This window comes from Pollicipes pollicipes, unplaced genomic scaffold, assembly GCF_011947565.3.
Source record: "Pollicipes pollicipes isolate AB1234 unplaced genomic scaffold, Ppol_2.1 Scaffold_7231;HRSCAF=8579_pilon_pilon_pilon, whole genome shotgun sequence".
NCBI classification, from domain to species: domain Eukaryota; kingdom Metazoa; phylum Arthropoda; class Thecostraca; order Pollicipedomorpha; family Pollicipedidae; genus Pollicipes; species Pollicipes pollicipes.
The window spans coordinates 3,619,007-3,641,302 of NW_023597034.1; the positions used below are offsets into that span (position 1 = coordinate 3,619,007).

The 22,296-nt window shown below is 59.6% G+C and overlaps 1 protein-coding gene across 1 annotated transcript in view; it reads right to left on the bottom strand.

The window, feature by feature from the left end:
- Positions 1 to 18,587, bottom strand: part of LOC119109259 (modifier of mdg4) — a 33,742-nt gene extending 15,155 nt beyond the window's left edge. Inside the window, exons 1-6 of the mRNA XM_037232853.1 lie at positions 18,442 to 18,587; positions 17,245 to 17,437; positions 16,400 to 16,594; positions 16,030 to 16,063; positions 15,739 to 15,981; positions 15,434 to 15,481 (exon numbers count right to left, since the gene is read on the bottom strand). Coding sequence (XP_037088748.1) covers positions 15,434 to 15,481; positions 15,739 to 15,981; positions 16,030 to 16,063; positions 16,400 to 16,594; positions 17,245 to 17,430 — 706 coding nt within the window. The 5' untranslated portion in view covers positions 17,431 to 17,437; positions 18,442 to 18,587. The remainder of the gene's footprint in view (positions 1 to 15,433; positions 15,482 to 15,738; positions 15,982 to 16,029; positions 16,064 to 16,399; positions 16,595 to 17,244; positions 17,438 to 18,441) is intronic.
- Between the last annotated feature and the right edge of the window lie 3,709 nt (positions 18,588 to 22,296).

Below are 22,296 nucleotides of genomic sequence, written 5' to 3' on the forward strand. Positions count from 1 at the left end.
CATCGAGCTTACCTCACCAGCGATCGCGAGTCCTTTCTAAAAAAGAGGATCGTTCAAAAAACACTACACAATTGGTCTACCTCACCCGGGTAAATCCGGTAGACAAAGCGACAGAGACGGCACAAACAAAACACTTCACCCCGGGTGTCCCTTTGTGTACGTAGGGGGGGGGGGGGGCGGGGCTGTAAGCCCCCCGATGCTGCTGGAACCACCTCAATGCTTTTCTGAGCCGCCCGTACATATGAGCAATAGGAAGAATACTGGACCACTGAAATGCAGAGAGCCTGAACTTCTGAACTGCAGATACACTAGGTAGGTAAACGCACCACATCAATATCATCAGCATACATCATCATTATCACTACCACATCCGTTTCAAATGGGCGGTCATACCTGAACATCGAAACCATTTTGAAACCAACCGAATATCTTTGAATATTTATGTTGATGTTTTTGTTGTTGTTAATTATGTTGATGATATGTTATCAGGGGGCACAAATCAAAGTGGCCGAGGTCCGGGGGAATCCGAATTTGTGGGCATGTTCGGTCAACTTGATTGGCTCAGCCCCGCCCCAACCGATTTTAGAGTAACACCCCTCACTGCACCACCAGCACTCAACCCACACCTATTCTTGCGGTGTCAAACTCGCGACGCCGGCTATCTACGCCCAAGTTTTAGGCTGCGATATTACGGAAGACCTGTGTCACCTCGTCGCAGCGCACCGCACTTAACGCCCATCACGCCGCTGCCGCCGTCTCCTCCGCCGCCCGGCCACCACCAGCGTGGTGGCCAGGCCGGGCGCCGCAGCCGGCCGGCCGCCGCGCGGTCGGAGGCCGCTCGTCGCGGGTCCCGCAGGACAGCGGCGGCGGCGGCGGCGGCGGTGGCGGGCGGCGCGGGGGCGTGGGCGGCGCCGGGGGTGTCGGGCCCGGCGTCAGCGGCCGCCGGCCCCACCATCCGTCAGCCGCGGCCGTCATGCGCCGGCGCCGCGTAATGACTGAGTGCGTGCCGAGGCAGGCTGGCACCGGCGTCGTGCAATGACGGAATATGTGCGGCGTGTATAGGCGCTGAGCGATGACGGAACGCGCACAGGAGACGCGTGAAATGACGTCACGTAATGATGGCATCCTGGGGAGGAGCGGAGGCTGACACCGGCACTGTGTAATGACAGGGGCGGTGGTAGGAGGTCGATCCAGTACGGCACCAGCTCCAGGCGACGCCGAGCGGAAAACCAAGCAATCCGAAATGTATTGGGGAGATACCGGTAGGAGCCACGCCAACGGCGGGGTTAAGCCGCTAAGCCCAGACCGGGAAGTTGAGAAGGGACGAGGCTGGTCGAGCGTCGTCAGCGCGGAAATCGGCGCATGAAGAGCGCCTCCGCCCGGCCGGATGGCACCAGCAGCGGCGGGCCAGCAGCGGCGGGCCAGCGGCGGCGGGCCAGCGGCGGCGGGCCAGCGGCGGTGGGCCAGCGGCGGTGGGCCAGCGGCGTGGGCCAGCGGCGGGCCCCGGACGGGCCAGCGGCGGCGGGCCAGCGGCGGTGCACCAGCGGCGGTGGCCAGCGGCGGCGGGCCAGCGGCGGTGGGCCAGTGGCGGGCCAGCGGCGGCGGCCAGCAGCGGCGGGCCAGCGGCGGCGGGCCAGCGGCGGTGGGCCAGCGGCGTGGGCCAGCGGCGGCGGGCCAACGGCGGTAGGCCAGCGGCGGCGGGCCACCGGCGACGGGCCAGCGGCGGCGGGCACCGGCGACGGGCTCAGCAGCGGCGGCCACCGGCGACGGGCCAGCAGCGGCGGGCCAGCGGCGGCGGGCCAGCGGCGGTGGGCCAGCGACGGCGGGCCAGCGGCGGTGGGCCAGCGGCGGTGGGCCAGCGCGGTGTGCCAGCGACGGTGGCCAGCGGCGGTGGGCCACCGCGACGGGCCACCGGCGGCGGGCCAGCGGCGGGCCAGCGGGGGCCAGCGGTGGTGGGCCAGCGGTGGCGGGCCAGCGGTGGTGGGCCAGCGGCGGTGGGCCAGCGGTGGTGGGCCAGCGGTGGCGGGCCAGCGACGGCATCGGTCCCCAGCTCACCTCACACACCGCCCGCCGAGCCAGTGCCGGCAGACCGCCGCTCTCGAGACGGTGGGGGAGGGGTCACGCACCACTCCCAGGCGACCGTCGACGTCATGCCAGGTAGCGCGGTCCGAGCCAGCGGCCTATCGCCACTCAGGACGAGCACCATCAGACGGGGGCGGAAAGACTCTCGAACCACTACGCCGACGTACTTGGCGGCACGGATTCGCTCTCAGCAGTCCGATATTGCAATGTCCAGGAAGCGTCACACCAGGCTCATATCCAGACATGGAATGCTTCGCAGCCCGGGGGCTTATCTTGGGCGTTCAGCGCAGATTTGACACGTATCGCCCGAAACATTACGCAGGTGGATGCTGCCGGGACCAGGCCCGCGCATGGCAGCGGCGATATGCGGCGACCACCGTCACCCAAAAACGCATGTCCTGGCACAGTGGTGGTGGATTGAAGAGAGAGCGCGAGAGAGAGAGAGAGAGAGAGAGAGAGAGAGAGAGAGAGAGAGAGAGAGAGAGAGAGAGAGATAGAGAGAGAGAGAGAGAGAGAGTAGAGAGAGAGAGAGAGAGAGAGAGAGAGGAGAGAGAGAGAGAGAGAGAGAGAGAAGAGAGAGAGAGAGAGAGAGAGAGAGAGAGAGAGAGAGAAGAGAAATAGAGAGATAAGAGAGAGAGAGAGAGAGGGAGAGAGAGAGAGAGAGAGAAGAAGAGATAGAGAGAGAGAGAGAGAGAGAGAGGAGAGAGAGAGAGAGAGAGAGAGAGAGAGAGGAGATAGAGAGAGAGAGAGAGAGAGAGAGAGAGAGAGAGAGAGAGAGAGAGAGAGAGAGAGAGAGAGAGATAGAGAGAGAGAGAGAGAGAGAGAGGAGAGAGAGAGAGAGAGAGGAGAGAGAGAGGAGAGAGAGGAGAGGAGAGAGAGAGAGAGAGAGCGAGAGAAGAGAGAGGAGAGAGAGAGAGAGAGAGAGAGAGAGAGAGAGGAGAGAGAGAGATGAGAGAGAGAGAGAGAGAGAGAGAGAGAGGAGAGAGGGAGGAGCAGGTTACGCTCCCTGCTGATCAACTGCTTATGGCATTAATGTGCATGTGAGCAAACGCCGCCAATTGCAAACTCGATGTAAACAAGTCAAAATACGTGAGCTGGAACAGGGACGCAGCCAAAGGATGCGCTCGGGGGCCTGCTGAGGCCCGGGATTTCGATTTCACCATAGATGACTCCCGACAGAAAGCTAGAGCTCGGGGTGATGCGTGTTCACCGAGTTTCGGACCCCTCCTTAAAGCAACCCCTCGCTGCGCCACTGGACTGAAAGCGTACGAAGTCTTTATGCACCGTGCACACAACTTCATAATCCTACAGTGCGCTTAAATAGGGTGTTCAGTGAGAAATATTGGATTGCGCTCCCTCCCCACTGCAAATCCTGCACACGGCCTTGATCTCTCGGTTGTGGGGCTTGTGTTCTCTCCTTTGCGTCACACCGCCTGGTCTACTGCCAGTCAGGCGCGGAGCTGTCGTCCTGTCCCCGGACGCCAACAGCTGCTATCCTGCCTATCAGCTGTCGTCCTGCCCCGGACACCAACAGCTGCTAACCTGCCTATCAGCTGTCGTCCTGCCCCGGACGCCAACAGCTGCCATCCTACTCCGGACACCAACAGCTGTCGTCCTGTCCCGGACAACAACAGCTGTCGTCGTGGACCCCGAACACCAACAGCTATCGTCCCGCCCCGGACGCCAACAGCTGTCATCCTGCCTCGGACTCCAACAGCCGTCGTCCGACCCCGGACACCAACAGTTGTCGTCCTGCCCCGGACGCCAACAACTGTCATCCTGCCCCGGACGCCAACAGCTGTCGTCCTGACACCGAACACCAACAGCTGTCGTCCTGCCCCGGACGCCAACAGCTGTCATCCTGCCCCGGACGCCAACAGCTATCATCCTCCCCCGGACACCAACGGCTGCCATCCTGCCCCGGACGCCAACAGCTGTCGTCCGACCCCGGACGCCAACAGCTGTCGTCCGACCCCGGACGCCAACAGCTGTCGTCCGACCCCGGACGCCAACAGCTGTCGTCCTGTCCCGGACACCAACAGCCGTCGTCCGACCCCGGACACCAACAGCTGTCATCCTGCCTATCAGCTGTCGTCCTGCCCCAGACGCCAACAGGTGCTATTCTGCTCCGGACACCAACGGCCGTCGTCCTGAACAGCATACCTGGAGCTGTATTTCAGTTTCCAGACCAAGAGCTGTCTCGGTTCTTTCAGCCGAAATGCGTTGTTGGAACGATTGGGCAATCGTGCACCAATCAAACGGAACCAGTCACCCGGACCATCCTTTAAAAGAAAATGGGGGTGCCGAAAAATTCTTATTTCGTGCATGAACAAGACAATAATGATTCTGGAAAGCAGCTTCTCAGCTTCAACGTATCGCCAACAAGCACACTCCGCTTCACTTAGAGCCTTTGGTGAAAATGAGTTTTGAATTCTGAAAAATTCTGAAGTTGCAAAGCTGTTACATCATGAAATGATAGCTACTAACTTCCTCAAAAAGATAACTGCACGGAAAAGACTGGGAATAATTGCTGCGCGACTTTTATATCCATAATTAGAAAACCACTATGCACTAGTCCAAAAACCCCTCAGCTCCAAGATAAGATGTACCGACCGGTGTGTACACCATGCTCTCTATCCACGCCTATTCTGGTCAGGCCGAGCTGATCTGACCACGGCAGCCCGCAGCGGCGTCCCGCCGTGTAACCAAGCGCAGGCCTGGCCGGAGTGTTATTGCAAGGTTGGCTCCCACACTGGCCGCCGTTCGCGTGTCTCCCCACCAAGGTAAGATCTGTAGGTTCAAAGTCTCCAGCGTCCAAACTGCGAGCGGCGTCACGGAGCAGCAGATGTCACCGGCAGCTGAGTTATCAGCCTTCGCAAACATGCGGACGAGAGTCAGCTGTAGGTTCGGCTTGTTTTCGGACACATGGAGCCGCCACGGCTACAAGTCTGTCGCGATCTTTCGGTCGGTCGTGGCGTGGGAAGCCGAAACACGCCTGGCCGCGGACGGGAGCCACTTGCACGCGCCGCGGGGCCACGCAGCCACCTGCACGTGCCAAACGACACGCCGTTCGGATAACTTCCGTTGACGACGCCGACAACTTCTGTAGTATTTTCCGGGCTCGCGGTAACGGCGCCTTTCGCTCGCGGCGGGCGGCCTCTCTCTGCCGTCGTTGGGCGGCGGCGGCACGCCACGGCCATGTCATGTGCTAATTAGAGGCTGATCTCATTAGCAGAGCAGCGACGTGGACCGCCGGATACGGCCCTGTCCCGCCTCGACGCCGACTAACTACTCCAGCGGGCCGGCCCATGCACAGGCGTGTGAGGGCCCGCCGCGCCAAACGACCGGCCCGACAGCCATCCAATCGCCAGCGCTGTCCTGCGACGCCGTGCGTGTGATGACGTAAGGCGCGTCTGAGGTCATCGGTGACGTCATCCCCGCGCGATGGTGGGCCAGAAGCGGTTTCTCAGTCACGTGACGCAGTGGGTAGTTCGCTCGCACGCTCCTGCACGCCATTTCATCTCCAACAAATAGATGATGGATAACACACAATGGTTTGGCTAGCAAATCAGAGTTGGTTGCGTGTATTTCCCGGCAGCCCACACGGTCGCTGTGACACGCGAAGTACGCTCTTAAGGCGGCGAGTGCCGTGATCTTTAACATCGGCTTGCACATAAAGGACGCAGAACCGAGACGCAAGCTGGCGGGATTGATCGCAAGCGGGATTAATCAAGCTCCAGGCAGCACCCGACAAGTGCTCCTGGAGCACACGCTGCTGCACAGCTATGGACAACATGGAACACAACTAAGCACATGTGCCGTTGGGGCTTTACGGCGCACTCAGCTGTTGAGGCTTTTTGGCGTCGCCTGCCTCTCACCCTGGCAGGCAGAGTGGGCACCGCGGGGTAACAAGCCCCGTACCTCTGGTTTCCCAGACGCGCAGCTCAACCGCTACACTACCCGGGATCCCAGAGCAGCAATAACGCAACGGGGCGCTTCGCCTCGCTTCGCCCCAGGGCCCTCGCCCTTCGCTTCACTTCGCCTCGGGCCTGAGTCGCTACGACGCAGCAAAACGGCGCGGCCACACTCCCATCACGTCACGTTCACATTCACACCACTTGAGCTGCGCCACAATCATACGTTCGCTCCAGATCCACGGCCCACTACACGTTGAGATAACGATGGTAATCTACCTGTCTGAGGGTTGCCTCTGTACAAAAACCAATGCACACGGAGCTTAAATATGACGGAACACACATGAGCCATGGCTTTCTCGCCACGTTTCAGAGCTTCTTAGCCTGAGCTGCCTAGTGCACGACAAAAGTCCTTCAAGTGATAATGGATGATTGCATCATCTGTGCAGTGTGACCACTAGCAGTGACATCAACTGACATGGCACATCAAAATGAGACCGCATCGACGCTGAGCATACGACACAGCTCCGGTCCACCCTAAGCAACTCGCGTACTGGGTCCAAACAGGCCCTGATCTTCTACGGTGGCTCATCAGTCAGAAGATTGTCCTCTTTCTCGATGTGATCCCGAAGGGTGGTCTCTCATAACCGACGACTGACCACCACTACCCCGGGGTTGCCCCCCCCCTCACTACCTCGGGGCTGACCTGCCGCTACCCCGGGGCTGCCCCCCCCCCGCTACCCCGGGGACTGACCTGCCGCTACCCCAGGGCTGACCTGCCGCTACCCCGGGGCTGACCTCCCGCTAGCCCGGAGACTGGCCGGTGGACCGCAGCGCGTGCCATCCATCACCCCTGCGCGGACCAGCAGCTCAGGTGAAGAGGTGGTTGCTGAGGCCGCGCTCGATGCCGTGGATGCGCCGCAGGTGACCCCACAGACAAGTGGTGGAGGCCGACTCGCCCTGCCGCAGCTGCTTGCTGCAGTAGCGGCACTGGGCTCGCACGCCCGTCCGCACAAAGTGCATCCAGATCTGGGAGCCGTTCTTGCGTGAGCAGAGCCGCGGCGGCGGCAGCGGCGGCGGCTCGATCAGACCCTCGAACAGCTCGCCTGCAACGGCCGGCCGGGGTCACCGTCACCGGTCATCAGTCACGGGTCACAGGTCGCCGATCCAGCTACTGGTCACGGTCACATACACTGTCAAGGTCACTGCAGTATTCAGGTCTCAGAAATCGCCCCGGGTCGCGGTCCACACAACGGGTCAGCGTCATGGTCCCCGTTTCGGTCGTGACATTAAGCCAGCCACGGTCAAAAACTCGGTCAAAATTACAAATAATGCGGTTACAGTCATGGTCAGTGTCACGTCAGTGTCACGTCAGTGACACTGCACATGGCCAGCGTCACGGCCGCACGACAAGGGCATCAGCTTTCAGGTTATGCAGCGCCAATGGCCACGGCTGCAGTGAGCACAGTCAGTGACGGTCTCGGTCACGTTCCCTGAGATGGCCACAGTCGGTCGTCACCGTCGTCCAAAGTCGTCCAAAGTGGTCTCGGTCGTCCTGGCTGGGCGACGCAGATCGGCGGCGACTCAGGCGGCTACTCGACTGTCCGCCTTTCATTGCAGGGGCCTGGCGTGTCATGTAGAGGGTTGCCAGGGACGCAGGAAGGGTAGGGCACAGGAGGCACGTGCGCCCTGTGGTCACGTCGCGCTTTCCGATACCGACAATCGAGGGCCCAAATGGAGGGCCCGAAGGGCTGACCCGAGATCACACTGAGGGAACCGTAATGTACCTCTCCGTTTCAGTATCCCCTTGACCTCTCTCTTCTCGCGATCTGCTTCCTCTTCTCCCTTATCATACGTGCCCACCTCTCTGTCTCCCTTTTCGTCTCTATCTCTCTCTCTCTCCATCACTCTACCTCGCTTTAGATTTTCGACCGATGAAATAGTCTTCCAAATGCAAGATATCCAAAAGGGAACATTTGTTTCAATAAATTTTCACCGAAAATGTTGCGGTAATAAGCGGTCATACTCGCATTGCATTCGAATTTCCCATAAATCAACTTTTCCATATTCGCTACATTCGGTGCCGACTCCGAAACTAAGCAACAGATCTATCGCGCGGGAATAATGTCGCAGCTCGCGGGGGAGGGAGCCGCCGAGCAATCAGAACCACGAACGCCGCCGATGAGTCCAACGGAGAACTGGTCAACCAGGTGCGATACGCAACCCGCATGAAAAACAGCGGTAAGAATGCGAACTCAGCTGACCTCCAGTAGGTGCGGCTATCTGAAGCAGGCCGGCGGCACTCGGCCAGTCTCGACCACGTCAGCAGACGCGCTCAGAAGATTGCAGCTTGAGTGTGCTTCCAGAACAATGGCACCACGCCATCGCCCGCTTAGAACAAGTTGCGCCATGGCTTTCTCCATACGTTTATTTAGAACGACGAACACGAACTATAACCACGACACATCAAAAAGCTAAGTAAATCGCGCGTAGATGCTCACAAAACGGGTGGGGGAAGGGGAATTCACCGCTACACAGCGTGCAAAGCAGTTCGCAACAAGCATGTGTGCAAACCGGCGGCGAAGTCAAAGTGCATCGCACCTCCCCAAGCAGCGGACTCCGGCCGCGGAGCGGCCGAGCCTGTCGTGCGCCGTCGGCGGAGCTTGGCTGTCTGGTGGTGACGCCACGCCGCGGCGCCGGTCCTGACCTGACCCCGGCCACAGGGCACGCACGTCGCCCCACCGGCGCCGCCGCGCCAGCTCCGGCCGTCGGCGCACGGAGCGCCGCAGCCACTCACTTCGGCGGGAACGTCACGCCTGGCCTCACCGGCGGCCTCGGTAGCGTCACGAGTCCCGCTGGGGCCGGCGCGGCGGCGTCTCCTCCCCCTCCCCGCACGCCCCGCGCGCCGCCGGCTCGCAGCCGCCCAGCTCTGCGTCCGGCTGGGCGGCGCGCCGGCCGGGCCGGAGGACCGACGGCGGCTCGGCGGCGGCCGGCCGCCGCTCGCGGCCGGCCATCTGCTGCGGGTGCCGCCGCCGCAGGTGCAGCCACAGGTTGCTGGTGCAGTAGTCGGCGGCCGAGACGAGCCGGCGGCAGAGTGCGCACTGGTAGCGGCCGGGCGACACCGGTCCGAACACGCTCCACACCTCGGAGCGGACGGGCCGCGGCCGACAGCCCCCGCGCCGCGCGGCCCGTCCCGCTGCAGCTGCAACACAGGCACACCGTCACCGGCGCCGCCCGGCGGCCGGCCGCCGAACCCCAGCTGCGGCGGCCACCCGGGGCCTTGCTCGTTCGTCCGTCCGACTCGGCCCGGATCCGCCCCGCCACCGCTCGCGAGCGGCCGACAGCCGCCGCAGACGCCGCGGCTTCGCGGCGCCACGACCGACCACTCGCTCACGCAGACGACGCAGCGCTGCTTGTACCGGATCAGCTCTCAGAAGACGCCGCTGCTGTATGTACAATTCGTGCTGCCGCCGGGCCCAGGCCGCGCATCCAGGGCGCGGCTCCGCCTCTTGCCGGCGCGCGCCTCACACGATGTCGTGCATGCGACGCAGATGCTTCCAGAAGTTGCTCGAATTGAACGGCACAAGGCCGTCGTTGCCGCGCAGGTGTTTGCCGCAGAGCTTGCAGACCATATTCTCGCCGTCCGTGGTGAAATACTCCCAGGCGACGGAGCGCTTCGGCTTCCCGACCGTCGAGCTGCTGAGCGTGGCTGCAACAGAGGCCGTCGGTCAGTTGGCTGCGGCGGCTGCGGTGGCGGCGGCTGCTGCTGCTGCTGCCACTGCTGCTTCTGCTGCTGCTGCTGCTGCTGCTGCTGCGGCGGCGGCGGCGGCCGAGCCGGGGCGGGCAGGGGGCCGTCTCGTCCGTCCACGCCTCGAATCGGCTACGGCTCCACATCACGACCGTCGCCAGCGCCGCCCGCCGGTCGGCACGCAAACCTCCCGAGCAGCCTCTGCCGAGCAGCCGCGCCAGATCGGCTCCGGTCCACGAGGGAAGACTAGCGCCGTCGATTCGGCCTCCTCCGTTAGATTCGCCGCCACGCTTCTCCCGGCCGGCCGTGCCGCAGAGCGCGCAGCGCCGCTCACGCCAGGCTGTGGTCGATGCCGTGCGCGCGCCGCAGGTGTTTCCAGTAGTTTTGCGTGGAGGAGGCGCCGCCGCGCAGCTGCTTGGCGCAGAGGGTGCACTGGGCGGCGCGGCCGCTCAGCCGCCGGAAGTACTGCCAGACCGCCGAGCGGCGACGCCGGGCCGCTGCAACACAGCGCCGCGCGCGTCAGAGCCCAGCTCGCCTCGCGTGGCCGAGAGGCGGCGCGCCCGTTAGACCTCCGCTCGCCTCGTGCCAGCGAGGGGCGCGGCGGATGGAAACGGACCCTACGCCCGTCAGCTCTCCGCTCGCCCCACGCGGCAGAGACGAGGCGCGGACCCTGCGCCCGTCAGACCTCCTCTCGCCCCAGGCGGCCGAGGGGCGCGGCGGATGGGAGCGGACCCTGCGCCCGTCAGACCCCTCTCGCCTCACGCGGCCGAGGGGCACGGCGGATGGAAGCGGACCCTGCGCCCGTCAGGCCTCCTCTCGCCCCACGCGACCGAGGGGCGCGGCGGATGGGAGCTAACCCTGCGTCCGTCACGCCTCCTCTCGCCCCACGCGGCAGAGGGGCGCGGAGGATGGAAGCTGACCGTGCGTCCGTCAGGCCTGGGCTAGCCTCACGCGGCTGATGGAGCGGCACGGAGGCAGCGGACCACCGCGGGGGTCGACGCTGGTGCCCCGCCTTCAGGGAATGCCGCCACAGATAGCTCGCTCTCCGGTTTCAGGGAGGTCGTGATATCTGGGCTCCGGCGCGCCTCGACGGATGATTTCTGCTGGAGCTGGGAAGGCGCGGACACGCGGCCTTCGCGCAGACCGGTGCCGCCGGACTATTTGGCGAGATACGAATGCAAGGCTGTCGCAGTTTTGTCGCCACAGTTCTGCCGTCCCACGCCTGTGTCGGGGCCGCATTGTACGGGAGTAAGACATCCCAGAATCCGACGATGTACGAACTTCCTTCGTCGGCGAAAGATGTTCGCTCGCAATTATGCAAACACAGTTTAACACCGGTTGCCGATAAAAAGCGCAATGCAGTCTTAAGAAATTATTGTTATTATTATCCGTTCGCCGCCCATCCGGAACTGAAATGGGGATGACCTTTTATATGGTTTATTTCGCTAAATGTAAGAATCCGATTGGTGCGAACCCCAGCGACCCCACGCCCTGCCCGAATAATACAGATCGGGCGGGAAGAAGCCGGGACCAAACAACTGCACTCCAAGTAGGGACCAAACAACTGCACTCCAAGTAGGGACCAAACAACTGCACTCCAAGTAAGCTCATATGTATTCATTATTGAACGATATCTCACACCAGGTACTGGCAGTAGAGAACAATGTATACACAGGGATGTCTGGCGCGCCAGACTCAATACACACGATCAGGCCGCCGTCCAGAGCACAGCTCGTCATCCGGCCAACATACGGCCACCTCAGCTGTCACGTTCCGGCGCACCGCTACTGCGGCCGGCTGCCGTCGTCCGGGTTGTGCCAGAGCTCGGGCCGGGTGTCGAGCGGCGGCGGCGTGGGCGGCGGCCATAGCGGCGCGCGCTCGGCCACCGGCGCGGCCGGCCAGCCGGCGGCCGACTCGGCGGCGCGCGGCGACCAGTGCACCGCCGAGCGGCCGGCCAGCGAGGGCACCAGCCGCGGGTGCCGGTGGCGCAGATGGCTCCACAGGCCCGACGTGGACAGCTGCCGGTTCAGCCGGATGCCCAGGCCGCACAGCAGGCACACGCGGTCCTGCGCCTCGCCCGAGAAGAAGTCGCGTACCGCCGAGCGGACGGGGCGCGCCGCCGCCGCCGGCCGCGCCACCGCCTGCAGCGACGTCACCAGCGAGTCCAGACTGCGCAGACTGCCGCCGTCTGCAATAGCACAGAGGCCGCGGCCGGCCGACGGTCACAGCGCGTCCCGCCCGGCGGCGGCGGGCTGGTGCCAACAAGGCCCATCTCGCGACTTCCACATCCGTGGAATGCAGAACGTCATCCCACCGGCCGGTGGCGCGCGTCGCCTCCGCACCGCGACAGCGACGCCCCGTCGCCGATCCCTGGGGTGATCGGGGACGACACAGATATACAGATTTGTCCTGGATGAGTGACAGCCACGATGCGCGCTGTCCGCCGCGCTCGAGAATCCATAGACAGCGTCGCGCGCACTCTGGAAGAGCCGCTCAGGCACGGCGGCCCGCACAGTCCGTTTGGTCGTGCCACGACGCCCTGACTAGCGGCAGAGTCCATAGAAAAGTGGGCGAAGGGAGGGCAAGCCGCCGAGCCGGCTCAGGGCATGGACTGGCACGGCTGCCAGAGCGCCATGTGGTGCGCCGCGAAGCAGTTGGCGTGCAGCCGGGCGCCGCAGCCGTGGCACATGCGGCGCGTGTTCTTGAGGCAGCGCGCGCAGCGGCCCTGGATGGCGGCGCGCACGAGCAGGCTGCAGGCGCCGAACATCCGCCAGCTGGGCTCGCCCAGCCAGGAGGAGCGGCCGGGCCGCGGCGCCGCGCCTGAAACAGGCGGGCGCGCGTCAGAACGGCCGCAGCCGCGGCCGGCCGGGCCGCGGCACCCGGCGCCGACCGCGCCCAGTCACGCACCTGCGGCTGCCTGGCTCAGACTGGCCAGCGGGCGGCGGCGGCGGCGGCGGCGGCCGACGGGTGCCGCCGCACCAGGTGGCGCCGCAGGTTGGACAGGCTGGAGCGGTGGTAGCGGATGGTGCAGTGGCAGCCGCGGCACAGCGCCTCGTGCTCGCCCACCGTCACAAAGTGCTGCCACACGCCGGCCAGGCCGCGCGCCGCGTGACCTGCAACAGCGGGCGAGCCGTCGGTCACTGGCGCCGCCGGCTGCCGGCCGGCCGGCTCCGGTGCGGTCATGCCGGACCGAGCGGAGAGCGCGGCACCGTCCCACCCAGAGATGGAGGACGGCAGGCGTCACAAGTCGGCACGCCGCCACGCGGCGCCGACCATCGGAGGTGCGGTGCCAGACGACACGCCCAGCCGACGAGTGCAGACAGACTGACGCCTCGTGGTCAGCTGTGCAGCGGAAGATGCGATCTACGACCCGAGACGGGGGCAGCCTGCCCCGCTGACGATCGCTAGGAGCCCTCCGAGGGGCCGACGCCAGTGCAGTGCGGCGGACTGGGCGCTGGCGGGCGGACCAGCACCATTCACCGCTCAGCCAACAGCCGCCACTGTCGGCTGGGCGGCTCCACTATTGGATCTGGAAGTCGCTTCCTCAGTCCTCCGCTCCCTGCCAGCCCACAGCTAGAGTCCGAGCCCCAGCGCTCTCCACTCCCTGCTAGCCCACCGCTAGCATCCGAGCCCCAGCGCTCTCCACTCCCTGCTAGCCCACAGCTAGCGTCCGAGCCCCAGCGCTCTCCACTCCCTGCTAGCTCACAGCTAGCGTCCGAGCCCCAGCGCTCTCCACTCCCTGCTAGCCCACAGCTAGCGTCCGAGCCCCAGCGCTCTCCACTCCCTGCCAGCCCACGGCCAGCGTCCGAGCCTCCACGCTCCAATCCCTGCCAGCCCACGGCTAGCCTCCCACACAAACACGGTACTCAACGTGATGATGTTATTGATAAATGAGCCCGTCGCCTCGACCGAACAGACACCGGGCACAACAGCCCCACGCGCCGTGAAGCCACTGGCGCCGCGTGGCGCCACCGGCCGGCGCCGGCACGCGGCTACTCTGTGGCGCGGTGCAGTTGGTGGTAGCGCTCCAGGTGGCGCCACAAGTTCGAGGTGGAGGCCGAGGTCGGATGGCGGTATGACTTGAGACAGAGGTTGCAGGTGACCGTGTCGGCGTCCAGACGGGTGAACTGCTGCCAGGCGAAGCTGGCCCCCGAGCGAGAGCGCTCTGCAACGGCAGACGGGCGCCGGTCAGCTGCGCCAGCCCGCCCGCGCGCCGGCAGCGGCCAGACGGCGGCGACGGCGGCGGCGGCGCAAGACGGTCGGCACCAGTCGGCCGTGGACGCCCGGCGGAGCTCGGACCGGCGAGACGCGGACGGCCGGCGCGAGAGGCGGCGGCAGCGGCGGCGGAGCGCCATCGCCGCTCGCCGTCTGACCGGCATTCCACCACCGCCGCCACCGCCGCCGCCGTCGCCAGGCAACAGAACGGAGCTACGCACTGCATCCCGCTGACAAGCCGACTAGACGCAATTCTCCCCACCTCTCGCGCGAGGTAGACAACAGCCGGGTCAGTCACCGTGCTCCAGTCGAGCGACTGTGCTTCGAAGGAGAGCACTGCTGCCCAGCCGCCACGGTCGGTATCAGGGCTCGTGTTCGCTATGGGTAAGCGGAGAAGCACTCACTGTATCTCCCTTTCCATCCTCTACTCCCCGAGCGGCAGTTCTCCGCAACTAATACGGACAGAACTGTACGCTTTCGTTTTCGTGACAGATCGCCTAATGCATCATAAAATGTCCATCCCACGGCGCTCTCTGCAGCCGCGTCCGACGCCCGGACCCGGTGCTGCTTCCCGACCGGTGTGCGACCGGCGGGCGGGCACGGAGCAGAGCTCGACGCTCGAGCCAGGCCGGGCCGAGACCGCTCCAGTGGCGTGTGTGTGTGTGTGTGTGTGTGTGCGTGTTTGGACGAGACGAGCAAGGCCCCTCAGCCACCTCAGCCACCTCCGCCAGGCCCGGTGCCGGCCGCCACGCGCACACAGCAGGGCGGACAGGACTGCGGCCGGCCGCCACCAGCACACGCTCAGCAGGCCGCCCACTCACGCGGCACGGAACGCTTAGGTTACTGTATGCAACAGCGCCAGCAGCAGAGACAGTAGCAGCAGCAGCACCAGCAGCGCCAGGCGGCTGGAGCGCGCCACTGGCAGACGCATTTAATGCTTTAGGCTTTTGGCACGCCGAACGGTCGGAGGCATTCACTGCTCTACGTAAAAGTCACTGCTGACTTAAAAAGCGGGTACCCTTAAAGCGAGAGCGCCTAGGCGACATATCTGGCATGATTGTGACTTAATATTATAGCTCGATTTTTGGACATGTCAATCCATATGATTCAAGCTTTTCGCACTCATTTGCAAGCTCCATCAGTTTAAATCTCCATCAGTTGTTGCAAATTTGTGACCAAAATCCAGTGTAACTACGCTGGAGACAACATCTTATAAATGCATCGCATTTGTTCCATGCTATTTCTCCGTAAAGAGCTCACTCCTTATCTGTCGTCCAGTCCGACATCAATGTTACATGTGCCAAAAATAGCTTACGGCCAAATAATGTCTCCATGACAAGTGCTCGTAGAGCAAATTTTGCACTTCAAATTAGTGACATGTCCCCGCACCGAAAGCATCGAGCTATACCACGTGACCACCAGACACTCTCGCTTTAATTGCAGTACGATATAGCTAAAAAGAAAGAGTACTCACTCGCTGATGTGTCGGCTGATTCATGACCTATTGTTGCCATTGCTTGTGCTGCCAAAGGAGAGAAGACGGATTAACGCCCAGCAGAGCAATTGCAGCCAAGCACCTGCCCAACTTTGCGCAACAGCAACTGGAGTGACAGGCTGAGCAACAGAGCACACATCAACACGCATAACCTCACGTCTTATATCGCGGGTCCTGACGCGTCTCCGACAACCCGCTGCAACTGAAATCGCATGCCCTCCCCGAGCGTACTCCGGATAGGCGCCGGCTCGCGCTGCAATCGTCCGCACGGCGGCGCCACTCACCGACCACGTCCGAGCCGGCGCCCTCCATGTCCGGGTCGAGCATCTCGCCCGGCTGGGAGTGGTCCAACAGCTCTCCCACCATCGTGTCGGCCATGCCCTCTGCCTTGATGCTGACGCTGATGTTGACCGTCTTCTCGGGGTCGTCGGCCAGCGGGGGCGGTGGCGGCGGCGGCGCGTGCGCGCCGGCCGGCCCGTCGGCCGCCGCCGCAGCCGAGCCGGAGGCGGGCACCGGCTGGACGGCCGGTGAACCGGGCCGCGCAGGCTCAGCGCGCCGCCGCTTGGCCGACGGCGGCTCCGAGTCGGCCGGCCGCGGTCGGCTGGCCGTCTGCCGATAAAGGAGGTCGGTCAGCGCGCGCCGCGCTCGGACCAGCGCTCCTGGCCGGGCGACACAGGCCGCAGATGCACGGCGTTCGCTCCGTATCATTGAGCCGACCATACGACAGGAGAGCGGCGATGCCCGATGGTGGGAAGCGCCGAGACGAGCGCGACTGCGTGCAATTCCTCCACGATCAGGAGCTCAAAGAGCTTGGCCTCGCTGAGAGCGAGGCCAAGTCAAATAACGCCCAAGAACATGCTCGCAAAGTCAGCAGACACAATATTCCAGGATAAGAGCTCAGTCTGGCACCTATGCCAACCTGCCTTACTACACTTGGGAGCCCACCTTCTGTGAGTTCTTCTTGGTGTCGTCGTCGGCCAGGCCTTGGATGGAGAAGGTCTCAGCCACCTGCAGGAAGGCGCCCAGCTGCGACTGTTTAACGTTCACCTGGCCCTGGTAGATGAACTCCATGATGGCCTGCATCACCTCGAAGTCAACAGTGGGCAGCACGATGACCGGGTGCTGCTGCGGCGGGATGCCCTGCGGAGACGCCGGCGGCGGTCGGTCAGGTCGGGCCGACGATGGGCGCGCAGACACGACGCGTCAGCCTCACTACTAGCCGTCCCACCAACAGACCCATGCTCGCTGAGCGTACCCGGTTGGTCAACGGGTACTCATTCAGAGACATGCAAGGCACCACTGGCACGTCGTGAACAGTGGGACGCGACTTCACACCGCAGTCGCCGCTGTCGCAGCCGTTCGTCCGGCATCCCCGGCCCGACACCACCGCCGTCCGCCCGGTATCCCCGACGCCGCAATCGCGTCCGTCCCGCATCCCCGGCCCCACACCGCAGCCGTCCGTCCGACATCCCCAGCCTGACACCACCGCCGTCCATCCAGCATACCCGGCCTCACACCGTTCCCGTCCGTCCCGCATCCCCGGTCTGACACCACCGCCGTCCGTCCGGCATCCCCGGCCCCACACCGCCGCCGCCCGTCCCGTATCCCCGGTCTGACACCACCGCCGTCCGTCCGGCATCCCCGGCCCCGCGCCGCCGCCGTCCGTCCGCATCCCCAGTCCGACATCGCCGCCGTCAGTCCGGCAACCCGAGCCTGACCTCGCCGCCGTCCGCCCGGCATCCCCAGCCTGACACCGCTGCCATCGCGCAGCACCCGATGCTGCCACTCACCCGCAAAATCTCCTTGAAGTGAACAGAGCAGGCAGAAAGGATGACACGATGTGCCTTCATCAGGCGGCCGGCACAGGAGAGCGTCACATCCGTGAATGACTCATCCCCTCGCAATGCCTCCAGGGACAGGTGGAAGTTGCTGTGGAAGTCATTCCAGCGCAGACAGAACTCCTGCTGGTCACCCATCCTGGTGCTGTAATGGATCAGTTGGCATCTCAAACAGCTGTGCTGTACTTCTGATTAGCATCTCAAACAGCTGTGCTGTACTGCTGTCTCTATCATGGTGGCAGCAGTGAAGCTGATCATGCAGTTGGTGCCTCTAGCACCATATGGCAGGGGGGGGGGGGGGGCAGGCAGAAATCAGTGACTACCATATCAAGTTAAAGCTGTGTGGCATATCTACGCTTGACATTTGAAAATGAATGTCATGAATTGCAGCTTTCATAAGCTTTGCAAATTCATTTTACCTCACTGCCTAGTATTTCAAGTCTCCATAGCATGCCTGAGGTTGACAATAGCTTTATATGACGGTTTTGGACAATTCCAAAATTTGTTCCCTGCCATCTCAAGGGGGAGTCATAAAATGATCAGAGCTTCAGTTCCTGACATTCCATCATCTCATGAGGCCCTATAGTAAGATAACTAGTCAGTGTTAAGAGACATCACATTGGTATCACTGGTGTGTGCCTCACAAAGCCACTGAAATGGTCTATGTCATCTAAATCTTGCATGCAAACCATACAAAATTGGTATCAGCAGATACACCAGATGTGTATGGATACTCCTAACATATGTATTTAATGCTTTGTCAGATGACAACAATGACATTATCTCCTAAACCTGCTGCCCAATTGTTGATATAGCAGCACATGAAGTTGTCCCTTGGCTGTCAGTTAATTATGAGAAAATAGGGCAGGTCACTAACAAAATGCATCGCTTAACCACCACCACTGCCCGGCTGGTCTTGCGTGCTCCCATAGCCAGCACCGGCAGCCTAGTCTGCAACATACACATGCCCCAGCCCGCCAAGTTCATAAAGCCAACTGCACCCTTCCAGTAACACGTGCACCTTAAATCAGGCGGACAGTGACCAAAAGGAACCAGACGGCACAGAACGTAGCATTAAAAACAGAAGATGAGATGGCGTATCCCACACCTCCCCGGGCGTAGCCCGCGAAAAGCCAGAGCTATACACACCTCAGTTAGTGTATGATATAACAGCTCTTTTAGAACCTTCAATGGCCAACAATCACAGCCTATTTACGCGCGCGTGTAAATGCCTACCGCCCTCGATTAAGCCCAAATCACGCAAACTCCTGCAGCCGGCAGTCAACTATTTACCCGCGATGGTACAAAATGGCGACTTCAAAATGCCCTTCACTACGGCATTCTGATATTCTATTCGCTTTTCATGGATATAAGTAAGTAAGACCGCTAAGATGGCGCTTTGTTTTAAAGGAGAATAACTCATTAGGAGATATTATCTTGTGCAGCTTATGGCGCAACTCATGTACCGTTTAGTTGCGTATTTATTTAATTCCACCACTATTATATCGCTGGCGAGTATTCGTCGACATTTGTCGCGCAGGCAAAAGACCAGTAAAATACAAGAAGTAAAATTTGTCCGTAATATTGGTCCGCCACTGCAAGGATACTGAACGTCATATCTCTGGAAACAATCATTCATGATTTAACCTGTGCAAAGAAAGCACATCCTCAGAGGCCATATTCGTCTTTGACATAAAAGGTAAGTATGCACCTTTCCAAAAAAACAAAATTATCTTCAATATGTTAGCGCTAAGCTAAACCCACTCCCCAACCCTCAAGCGGTCCCATCTCTTCCAAAATCCTTAATCAGAAGCGTGAGATCCAGGGGCGATGCTTTTCAGAATGAGTTTGGGTTGACCCTCTTAAAAAGCCAACAAACAAGTTTCTTTCCAGACCAGGCTCACGTTCTTGCCATAGCTGCGAGGCAGGAGCTAAAGCCTATATTGCTGGAGGGAGCTTCAGTCCCCTCTCCAACTGAAGAGGAGACTGCACCTCTGGCGGGATCATTAGATAAGAGAAGGAGGCATGTCTTAAACAGGGGTTTATTTTATGATGATGGTCATCAGAGTGACACAAGTGCTGGTTTGACTTATGTGTTTACATGGGAATCGGATCAGACAATTTACATCCTTTCGAAATGAAAGCTAAAAATGTGGCTCACTATCTATCCAAACTATCTATCAATACACACTGAAAGCTTCATGTTTGTCAGGGATGGAAGAACATCAACAATTTCAAGAACCAAACATCTAAAAAGTAAAGGCACACCTTTTGAAAGTCGGTGAAAGTTTGAGTCAAGGTCAGTCTGTCAAGCTCATGCCATTATTTTTCCGGAGTTTCAATGTTTCAATATCCTTTAAAACCACGATATGGCCGAATCTGTGGGCCGATGTCAGTCATCTCTTTGCTTTGCTTCAGTCGAACAAATTGCACCCTTGTTTATAGTAGCTTCATCCCCAACCCAGACCGAGTTGTAAACAAATATGGCAGCCCCCATGGTCATGTCGATATCGGCGGTGATCGCAAAACATTCGAAGAGCAGCTTGCGATTTGCGTTTAATCCAAGTAAAAGGTGTCACACTGTTACTATGGCTGACAGTGGCAAGCTATGCTCCAAGTTCAGGGGCTGCTTGGTAGGTGCTCTTATGGGAGACTGTTTAGGCGAACCTTTTGAAAATGACGATTACGAAGAATTGCCTAGTGAAAGGCAATTGAATGATTTTTTCCAGCAGCTGGTGCAAGCAAAAGTAAAAGGTATGGTGAAGGCTGGCAATGCTAACAAATTAAGCTGCACATTTAACCACTTTGCAGAATACATGGGGTTATCCATCATTTTCCAAGGAGAACAAATGGGTATCTGCATAGGTACCTAGCTACCTGAAGTTTCAACATAAGAAATTGAAAAAGGAGGAAAACAATTCCAAAACACTGGGTCTTAAAACCAGTCTGTTTCAGCTAAGGGATGCACTTGATGAGCCAATAAACTGAGGCTCTGCCCAGGGCATAAGCCAAAGTCAAACATAGCTAGTGCTGAGGGTCAAATTATTAAGTTACTTTCAAGCACCTATTCACCTGCTGGTTTCATGCTGCAAGAGTATAATTTTTTTGGACCATCTCTGTTTGCATGTTAGGACAAAGGCAACTGCAGAGAAAACAGCACAATCCCTGACAAAACTTGGTTTACAAACTCATGTTTAGATAAGAGCTGACAAAATTTAGTATGATAAATGAGATGCAAGTGGGCATGGGCATAGGAATAGTGGTCCATGGTGCTATGACACATCCACTTCCTGGGAATAATGGACATCAGTCATTGCTGACATGTGAAAGGCACTCATTTATGTACACACATATGGATCATCACAATGGGCATTGGACTCAGATGTATTCTGGCATGCTGGTTAATCATCATAAAATTTAATAATTTTTTCACTGTCTCTTGAATCAGGAGTCCTTATCAGGGTGCCCTGCTGTTTGAGTGACATATGCATTCTGGCATGCTGGTTAGCCATTATAAGTGACATGTGTATTCTGGCATGCTGGTTGACCATTATCAAATTTCTAAAAAAAGAAGTCAGAACAGTTTTCACCGCCTCTTGAGTCGGAAGTCCTAATCAAGGTGTAATGCTGTTTGAGTGACATGTGCTGTTGCTTGATTGCTACAATAAACTAATTAGGATTGAGGGTGCTTGAACAGCTTTCCCCAGCAGTAAGTTGTTATGCTTTGCATTAACTATCCAGCATTATGTTATTTGTCTCTTCTGCTTTTCTGTCTCAAGATGAAATGTCTGTCTCATAATGAAGAGATGGCAGGTAGCTCTGCAGTCAGTCCTAAGGTAGCCCAGAGCCCTGCTATTATGATGATTAAATGTCAAGTAACATTCAGCTGTACAGAAAGCAGTACACAAAGCAGTACTGTACTACACAAAGCAGTACTGTACAGAAACCTACTTATATGCAAAATAATGGTTGAATCTGCTCTTTTGGATTTAGACAGTTGATGCCAATAACCTCATTATTTAATCAACCAGCAGGCAGCAAAGCATGTGAAATAAATTTATAGAGGCTGTTGGAAAGTCAATACAACTCTTAACCGACAGGAAGTGAAAAGGTATAAGTATTTAGAAAATACAGATAACTGGTTTCATTTTGACCTATGTTTCAGTTCCCTACAAGAATTACACTGATGATACTGCAATGACAAGATGCATTGCAGAATCCCTTATCAATAAACAAGCATTTGATGCCAAGGACATGGCAACAAGGTATGAATCTGTTTCAAAGGCTAATCCTTCAGATAATATGTTTTTAAGCCTATTAGTATTGCTGTGTCAGAGGTCTCCATGTGGTTGCTAAGTTGACAGTGGAAGGTGACCATTTGGCATATTGCTATCAGTGCTAGTTAAGTAGCACAGCATGCTTTGATCGGCCTATCTTATGTTCTTGAAAGGTGTGTCTGACATGCTTTAAGGTCACTATTTAGCATTCAAATGCTTGTGTGATCTATTTTGGTGCATTCCAGTATCAGTTAAAGGTCATAGTTTGCTCTGGTTGGTGGACATTATGTTCTTGATAGTTATGCCCTTCATGTTTTGGAGGTCACCACTCATCAGTCAGAGGCTTAACATGGCTCGCGGCTAGGACTGACATCCGTGATGTCTGCCTGTCCCCCCCCCCCCCCCTCCCAATGTCATGGTGCTCACCGACCAGGTTCGTCAAGGAATACTTCACTGAGCCAGGGCGCGGCTATGGCTCCAACGTGCCAGTCGTGTTCGGCAACTTGCGCAAACAGGAGTGCGAACAGCCATTCCTGCCAGCGCGTGAGCAGTTCAACGGCCGCGGCTCCTTCGGCAACGGAGGTTCGTCCGGGGCCGGACAGCCGCGGCTGCCGCCGCCTGCCCGCCGCCCGTCACCCGCACGCCGTCAGTGTCCCGGCGCTGAGGTGGCGAAGCTTGCTGATGTAACGCGGCTGGAATTTGGGCTTTGCGTAGTGTGTGGAGAGAT